The sequence below is a fragment of the Clinocottus analis genome, unplaced genomic scaffold (genome assembly GCF_023055335.1).
Source record: "Clinocottus analis isolate CAN_PGR_092001 unplaced genomic scaffold, fCliAna1.0.p SCAF_2, whole genome shotgun sequence".
Taxonomy (NCBI): Eukaryota; Metazoa; Chordata; class Actinopteri; order Perciformes; family Cottidae; genus Clinocottus; species Clinocottus analis.
Genome location: NW_027175931.1, coordinates 7,775,321 through 7,784,600, shown reverse-complemented (window position 1 = coordinate 7,784,600; position 9,280 = coordinate 7,775,321). Strand labels below are relative to the sequence as shown.

At 43.4% G+C, this 9,280-nt stretch overlaps 2 protein-coding genes across 2 annotated transcripts; both read left to right on the top strand.

Moving 5' to 3' along the window:
- Positions 1-533: 533 nt before the first annotated feature.
- On the top strand, positions 534-3,908 carry slc19a3b (solute carrier family 19 member 3b). Its single transcript, XM_068585916.1, has 8 exons — positions 534-683; positions 850-1,029; positions 1,308-1,473; positions 1,629-1,932; positions 2,144-2,295; positions 3,044-3,236; positions 3,417-3,558; positions 3,756-3,908. The coding sequence occupies exons 1-8, from the start codon at positions 534-536 to the stop codon at positions 3,906-3,908; spliced, it is 1,440 nt and encodes a 479-aa protein (XP_068442017.1).
- A 2,801-nt stretch (positions 3,909-6,709) lies between these two features.
- slc19a3a (solute carrier family 19 member 3a) lies at positions 6,710-9,186 on the top strand. The gene is made up of 7 exons (XM_068585289.1): positions 6,710-6,856; positions 7,150-7,385; positions 7,519-8,071; positions 8,207-8,285; positions 8,480-8,672; positions 8,789-8,930; positions 9,031-9,186. The coding sequence occupies exons 1-7, from the start codon at positions 6,710-6,712 to the stop codon at positions 9,184-9,186; spliced, it is 1,506 nt and encodes a 501-aa protein (XP_068441390.1).
- The last annotated feature ends 94 nt before the right edge of the window (positions 9,187-9,280 follow it).

Sequence of the window (9,280 nt, the reverse complement as noted above, 5' to 3'; positions counted from 1 at the left end):
CCGTGCAGTCACTGCGCATGCGTAGTTCGATTATAAGGGAACTTAGGCTACTGGTTTGCACAGGTGTTTAATTAACTCTTGTATAGAGTTTGAGAATTAGTTAATCACTTGCTAATAACAACCTGTTATTAATACATACCATTACACTGCAGAAAGGGAGGTCTTATTCCGAGGCTCATTTTTGCATGACTGTTTTTTTTTTAAATTTGTTTTATATTTAATCATAGCATACTTTAGACTTGTACTAATAACAAAAACTTTTTTTTAAAAAAAAGTCTAATTTCACTACCTCTCAGCAATACTTCTGTTTTCCTAACAGGTTGAAGTCTGAAGTCAGGTTGAACTGTAACCAAGACACGTGTAGATAATAAAGATAAGGCTCTGTGTATATTCTAGCTACTATGAACACTGATAGCCTCAAGAACGGCCAATACACTGAGGAAAAGACAAGGAAGTCAGACTTCCACCACAGAAGAAGGTGCTCAGGCAGCATAAAGACGATCTCTCTGGGAGCTTTCTGCTGAGGTGAAAGCATGGGCAGTTGTGTCACACTGAGGTCCTCCAGCTGGGTTTACCCCACCGCTGTCCTGTCCCTCTATGGGTTTTTCGCTAACTGCAGAGTAGCAGAGCCCTTCCTCACACCATACCTAATTGGACCATACAAGAACATATCTGAAGAAGTGGTAAGCTTGGCAGACTAATACATACTGTTATGAACACGTCCACATCCAAAAGGTGTATCTTTTATTTGAGACCATCTGCTTCTTCCGTTTTGATTGTCAATGAGATATGCATGCCGAGGATGAGAGGCAGAATGTGTGTCTGGATCAGCATTGTACTTTCCCGCAGGTGACAAACTACCTGTTCCCCATCTGGACATACTCCTACCTCGCCTTGCTTTTCCCCGTTTTCCTGTTGACTGACTTCCTGAGGCACAAGCCCCTCATTATGGTACAGGGGCTCTCTCTGGTCAACAACTATGTCCTGCTCAGCTTCGCCCCGGGTCTGCCTGCTATGATCTTACTTCAGGTACACGGAAAGATGTATTCATTAGTTTTGAGAAAAGTTGAATGGTGTAAGTGTTTTCATGTAAAACTAAAGTTTTGTTCAGAATAATCAAAGCTGCAGCACTTGTGATCCTTCAATGCACTTTATTAATCATCTTACTTGTTAACAGACATAATACAGCATTGCTGCACTTTTGCATATTACTAAATATGAACTCCTAAAGATAGATTGTATTACGTTATGCAAGGTGCTTCATAATAGGCTGCAATCTCTTTAAAACGGTCACATCCCACCAACAGGTCAACTATGCTGTCGTGACTGCCACAGAGGTTGCCTACTTTTCCTACATTTACAGTGTGATTCCAGTTGAGAATTACCAAAGAGCCACCGGTTACGTGCGAAGTGCAATGCTGGCTGGATATACATTTGGTGCCAGCCTGGGCCAAGTGCTGGTCTCCCTGGCAGGTAGGGCATCCTAGCCTATAATAAACATTTAAATAAAATAAAAATAATAATATATATATTAAAAAACAAAAACAATAAGTAGAAAATCTCCAATTTAATAAAAAGTCTTGAGCAATTTGAGCAAACACTGATAAAGTAGTAACTCTAATCAACAGGAATAGATTACTTCTACATCAATACTATCACTCTGGGGATTGTAAGCATGGCTTTCCTCATCTCCTTCTGGTTGCCTATGCCCCAGAGGAGCCTGTTCTTCAAAGCAGCTGAGGGCGTGCAATCCCAGCACAAGAGCCCTCTGGGTGTGGACGGGCCTGAGGAGCCAGTGGTGGAGAAGGATGAGGCTGGCTCAGAGAAAGAGAAGATGGGGCACAATGGCAGTGCAGGCTGGTGCAGCAGGGAAAATGTGGCTACTGCAGGCTATCTGCTTTGGCAAAACTTCAGGGAGTCCTATTCTTCCAGGTATGTACTTTACTCGTCAATACACGTTACACTTTGAGTACAGATCAGCTGAACACACACACTTACTGCATATTTTGCCCTATACAGTTTAATGTATTTTGTTGCAGCAAATGAACATTTGAACGTCGGTAATGTAATCATATAGCAGTACTTTATTAGACTGTAATTACAATCACGGTTATAATGCATCTTAATAATGACCACTATGCAGGACTTTAGTCTGCTGGTCCCTGTGGTGGGCTCTGGCCACAGCGGGCTACGTGCAGGTTTTCAACTACATCCAGCTAATGTGGAACCATATAGAACCATCTGCCACATCATCCATCTACAACGGAGCTGTAGAGGCTGCGTGCTCCCTTGTGGGTAAGGCTGGTTGTCGGGGTCTGTGTGTGTGTGTGTGTGTGTGTGTGTGTGTGTGTGTGTGTGTGTGTGTGTGTGTAAAAGAGAGAAAATCATACAAAAAGAAAAAACATTTTATGCAACCCATTTCTGATAAATTCATACTAATACTACTACTACATTGAGCTACTTCAGTATCATTTCTATATATTTCTATATATATATATATATATGTGTGTGTGTGTGTGTGTGTGTGTGTGTGTGTGTGTGTGTGTGTGTGTGTGTAGAGAGAGAGAGAGAGAGAGAGAGAGAGAAAGAACAAAATACAATTGAACAAGGTTATTGAAGGCTGATGGCACATAGACCTATAAAAACAAGCCATTAAAAGAAGACAACCATGCTATTGGGTATACGGCACCTGATTAAATGGAAAATGTGTATTGATTTTGAAAGGGAATCGCAGCATCATGGTCCTGTTGGCTTCCACTCAACCTGGCTCAGCATGAGAAGAAGAGGAGTAATTGCCTCAATTAAGGAGATGGAGCGGTATTAGATTCTCAGATTATTGCTGATAGTTGATTCCAAGAGCTGGGTGAAAGTGGTTCATCATAATAGGCCAGCACAGGCCTGTGTGTGCATAAAGCTTTGCTTTACTATCGCTCAAGGAAAGAAATGTTGTTATGGTTAACAAATGAGGATGCGCAGGCTCAGTGGAGGTTGTGTGAACTGGAATGACGGATTAATCACGTCATCCTTCCTTTTCATGGGCTAGGTGCTGCGGCAGCCTTCTCTGTGGGCCACATCAAGGTGACCTGGGCCGTGTGGGGAGAGCTGGCATTAGGGATGTTCTCAGCCATAGCCACGGGTGCTGTGTTTCTGATGGCGCTCACCAGCAGTATCTGGGCATGTTACGCTGGTTACGTCATATTCAAGGCCTGCTATATGTTTCTCATCACCATTACAACGTAAGTTCACTGTAGAATATCTCCAACTCCAATTTCTATTTATCACTGTTACTCTGACACATCTCTGTAGATTGAGGCACAACACAGTACACAGCCTGAAATAACATCCTCAACTGCTCAAATCATATGTTTTTCCCCCCAAGTTTAAGCAAATAGCATAGTTCTCTTTCTTCATTTTAGATTTCAGATCGCATCCAACCTCTCCAGGGAGTGCTATGCCTTGACCTTTGGGTTCAACACTTTCGTAGCCCTTTTACTGCAGACAATCTTAACATTCGTAGTTGTTGATGAAGCTGCGCTGGGACTGGACATTGTGACACAGGTACGTGCACACACAGCATTCATTCATCAATTACTCTACATGGCACAACACAGGGAATTCACTCCGAATCAAGAACGTAAACTGATTTCTGTTGACTAACAAACACTTGAATGTGAGGGGAGGGCGACATCTGGTGGTTATCATTCATTATTGACTCAAACAATAGTGTTGAGGATGACTGAGGGCTTTCTCCGCAGTTCCTCGTTTACGGCAGCTACTACGGCATCATCTCTGTGCTCTTTCTGATTCGAGGGACCTCCACTGCCTGTAAAAATCCACGCAAGCCTGTGCCCGTAGAAACCATGGAACAAGAGGCCAGTGTGGAGGTGATCTTTGCCGAGCGTTTCTGACCGAGGTCAACAGACTGTTTGTGTTGTCTTGATAATACTAAATGAGTAGAGGATCCATCTATTTGTTTAAGAGAATTAAAACAATCATACTTCAACAGTGGTTGCTCTAGATTATTTTGTGTGTATGTGTGGGGGGCAGACAGAGGTCACATGTGATTTAAGCACCACCATAACATACGTCAGGAGGAAGAGCGGTTGTTCAGTAATCAGAAGGACGACGGTGCGATCCCTGGTGCTTGAGTTCTGTGTCACAATGACCTCGCTTCTGATAAGTAGGTGGCCCCTTGTACGGCAGCTTCTACCTCCAGTGTATGTGCGTGTGAATGAGTGAATGCTGGGTTGTGCTTTATAAATGTAGTCCATTGAACACCATCACAGCATTGGTTCTCCAAAAGGCTAATGATACACATACAGTATAACAATAAAGACAATACTATTCATTTAGTGCCATCACTTTCTCACTGCCATCCTACCTTCTCCAGGGATGATTTGTGGGTGAAACATTTACTAATATGAGCCACAGGGGGTCTAATACTAAGTCTGGACTATAAATAACTATTGATGAGCAAAATACATTAATGAAACATAGGCTAAACAGACATTGTAAATAGAGTTTAGTAGCTTAAAAATGGATAGAGACACTGTTAGAGATAAGCCCTTCATGCAAGGCCAACTAATTTACCAGCTCTGTCCTGACGTCTTCCCCCACTTCCACTGACAACCCCACTCGACCGGGAGGCCCTCTTGGTCGAATGAAGCGCTCAGTAAGTTAATGGCAGCTTTCCTACAAATGGACCTTGGCTCTTAGTCGGGTGCCAGGATAGGTTAAAATAGCTAATGTCACAACCCGGCTCAAAGTCTGCAACAAACAGGAAGACAAACGAGCTGCTGCTAACAAAAGAGATATATTTTTAACAACCCAAGTCAAACTACTCAAAGTGAAGGTATCAGTTATCAGTGGTGGAGTGCATGTATCGGTGCGTGGCAGTGTGTAAAAAGGTACAAAACAAAAGATAAGGCAGCAAGTGTGTCCACGTCAGCGACACACCAGATGTCCTCCCCCAACGAGACCAGGCTGCCAAATGCACACAGTGGCCCAATCCCAATCCTAACCTCCACCCGAAACCCTCAAACCCTGAACCCTCACAGACGTCAGCTGCTAAGTGGTTGAGTGTGAGAGGCTGTGAGGGCTTGAACTGGTGTAAATAGGAATGGGACGACACTTTGCTGCAACATCATGTGACTACATAAAAAATAATGTACAATTGTCTATTTTTTAATACTTTTTATTTACTGATTTCAATGTCTTCCTCACGAGATGAGAAGTCCTTTTAAAGTAAGATAACCATGTACTCGTTTTTGTCAAAACAAAATGTTTGATGAATGTAAAAGAAAAGCATTATATATATTTTCTGCTTGCATTCTTCTGGTTCTTTTGGTTTACCTTTAGTTTTTTTGACGTCTCCATTCATTGGGAACTGTGTGTTTAACCTCACGTTGCAATGCATTGTGAATAATTCCATTAGGCAGCATCTAATGCAGATTTAAGGAACGGGTTCATAAAGGGTTCGAAATGTCTGCCAGAGCCCTCGGGCACTCTGCAATTTGACAATAAAAAGAACAATAAAAGAACTTTGTGGGAGCGCACCTCAAAGTCTGTTAGGGTGGAGATTGGGATTGGGACACTCAGGTGTGGCTCATCCAGGCTGACTGAGTCCTTTTACCGCTCGTACCGGACAATGGCCTTACTTGCACATCAGGCCATGTCCGAAGCAGAATCCCCACTTAATTCTTCGAGCATCTTTTTTATGTTCTAGCTCAGCTGAGTGTCATTGTCCCGCTCATCCTCCTACCAGTTGCTCAATGACATCATTCCTTATCACAGTTTAACACGCACCCAATTTGACTTCAACAGAATACAAGTCTCGTTATAATAAGGAGCTTATTTACTTATTACACAAAGAAATAACATCACACTCTACAATATGGGTACCGTAAAATCGGATTACAAAGCACACCCGTTTATAAGCTACATCTACAAAATACAAATAAAAAGTTGTATTTAATCATAAACAAGCCGCGGCGGTGTGTAAACCGCTGTTGAGACAAGCTGACAAACTCTCGGAACAACCTCCGAAATTGAACGGAACAAAACAATGCAAAAATACCCCTGTTGGACATCAGAGATACACTGTACAATCATATTGTATTCTTCATCGTTACTGTCCCTGCTGAAGCCACAGAAGTCTTCGTCCTCGGTATCCGAGTTGAACAGCAACAGAACGCGCTTCTTCCTGTTTTCCTTCAAAGACCCACTTGTCATCCACTGCTCCCATTCAGTACACAGTGCCACTTTGAACAGATGATTAAGACTGATGTCAAGGGGCTGAAGATATTTTGTAGTGCTGCAACCACTGCTAAATGTGGAACGGGAAAAATCCACAAATTAGCCGCACCGATATATAAACCGCATGGATCAAAGTTGAGGGAAAAAGTAGCGGTTTAAAATCCATATTTTACAGCATTAAATCATACTACACAAATGCAAAATCAACTTTTAGGTTATACTCATTTATATATGCTCTAGTCTTATGTTTGTATGTAAGGGTTAAAGTCTCATTTCTGACACATGTATCTCAGCTTGAGCTGGACCTTTACCAGGTTAGCGCTGCTCTTTGACTGGGTTGTTGATTGACAAAACAAGCTTCATAAGGGGTTTCCCTCAATGAGGCAAGACGAACAGAGTAGCAGGCAGAGGAATAAACGGACACAAACACACCTGAGACGAAGAACGGCAGAAGATGGAGGCAGTTAGGAGGTGGAGGGAAGACTGGAGGTATCCCACTGCTCTGCTGTGCATTTACGGATTCTTTAGCACAGTTAAACCTATGGAGGCTTTCATCATCCTCTACATGACGGGACCAGACAAGAATCTGACAATAGAAGAGGTATTAACACCAATGAGTAAATTACTTGAGCAATTCATGAATTAGAAATATATAATAATGCAAATCAGATGGTCAAAAGCGTAATCATGGCTGAGTAAGTACAGTATGTTCAGTGACAATTAACCGAGTTGCTGAATTACACAACATTTCAACACTATCTTTATCACTTGAGTGGTAAAAATCCAATAAGGATTATAAAACCTTAGATTTATTGCTCTGAGGACATACAGATTCCACCTCACCTTGCGGTAGGTCTTCAGGTGTATTATACTTGTTGGATTTTTCATCATCAGGTGAACAACCAAATTTTCCCCGTGTGGACGTACTCGTACCTAACCGTGCTGGTGCCGGTGTTCCTGCTGACTGACTGGCTGCGTTACAAGCCTGTGTTGGTGTTCCAGTGTGTCGCCCTCTTCGTCACCACAGCCATGATACTCTGGCTGACCGGTGTACCGGCCATGCAGGCCATGCAGTTCTTCTACGGGGTGGTGACCGCCAGCGAGGTGGCCTACTTCTCCTACATCTACAGGTCACACATTGTAGCTCAAAGTGTAGAATCGCACCAGCACTGCTAGTTGTCAGGGGTTTGAATGCGGCATTGTTGGAACAGACATGACTTTCAGAATTTCCTTTCATTTTAATTTTTTTTTTTTTTTTTACAGTGTTGTGGATTTTAAGCATTATCGGAAGGCCACCTCTTACGTCCGCAGTGTCCAGCTCATGGGGTACACGGTGGGCTCTGTGTTGGGCCAGCTGCTCTTCAGCTTCGACCTCCTGTCATACAACAACACCATAGTGCTCACTCTAGTTCTCATTGCCGTCGCTCTTCTCGTGTCCTGCCTCCTGCCGATGCCACAGCGGAGTATGTTCTTTCACCGCAGATCTACAAGACAGAAAATAGCAACAGAGGGCACAATGAGGAACGTGGATGGGACTACAGAACACACATTCAGAGCAAAGGTATCAGTGGAAAAAGCGAGGGACGAGAAGGTGGAGAAAGGGGAAACCGAGGATGAAGCAAGACCAGGACTGGATGAGAAAGGGCCCCCGGCTGAGGACCCAGAGGAGTCGGTTGGTGCAGAGAGATGCAGCAAAGTCCTCCTCCAGCTGTGGAGGGACTTCTGTCAGTGCTATTCCTCCAGGCAGATGCTCTACTGGTCAGTGTGGTGGGCAATGGCCACCTGCGGCTATAACCAGACCACCAACTACGTTCAGGTCCGTTGTGACGACCTTAACAAAAGAAGGTTGAAACGAAAACGCTACACACCCGCTCCGTCTGTACATATTCATCAAGTGATTACTTCAACTTGTGTGATAACTACCTTCTAATCCCTGCAATGTACCCTGCAGGTGCTGTGGGAGCACGTGCAGCCTGCTCAGAACATCAGCGTTTACAATGGAGGCGTGGAGGCCATGTCCAACCTGTTTGGTAAGATAAACATTTCAGGTTTCCAGTGCAGAAAACTGCCTACGAAAGTCAACTATTTTATACAGTGTTCAAAGTACAGATATTGTTACAAAGGGGAAATGACTTGACAGCTTTTGGTGATGAATATCGAACCCATAATCTCAGTGCTCAATTGTCATCTCTACTACAATAATCCAAAATCAATGTGTTGACAGGGGCAGCAACAGCATATGGTATCGGCTTCACTGAGGTGAGATGGGACAAGTGGGGAGAGCTGGCCCTGGGTGGCTTCTCTGGATTCGAGGCAGCAGCACTCTTCCTCATGACCTTTGCTGGCAACATCTGGGTCTGCTACACTGGTTATGTCATTTTCAAGTGCCTGCACATGATGTTGATAACAATAGCCATGTAAGTAACAGTATATAGTACGGTATAGTTTGAAAAGGGTTCCTTCACCATAATTCGGGCTCATTTTATTTAAGGCAAAGCCAGGAAAAATGCATTTAAATAACAATACTTATTAGGTACCAGATTGCAACTGACCTGTCAATGGAAAGATATGCTCTGGTCTTCGGCGCGAACACCTTCGGAGCCTTGGTTCTACAGACAATCATGACTTCTATTGTGGTTGACAGTGGAGGACTGGGCCTCGACGTCATTGCTCAGGTGAGGAGTCTGATCAGAAAATGCCATTTAGGTCTTCTGTAAATGTCACAGAATTGTTTGTACACCAACTCATCACTGCTGAACGCTTTTGTTTTTACAGTTTACCATAAACGCCAGCTACGTCTCACTCATTGCTGTCGTTTATTCACTTCGGGGAATGTTTACCCTTTGGAGACTGCAGAGAAGCAACAAATCCCACGAGTCCACCGCTCCAGTCAAAAAAGAACCTCCAGACTCTGATGAACACAGATTCTAAATGCTAGCCAGCTTCTTTATACTGCTTCTGCAAAATTACTTTTATTACAGAGGATGTAATGAGTAGAGTGCTCCTCAGAGCAGGTACTAAAGTG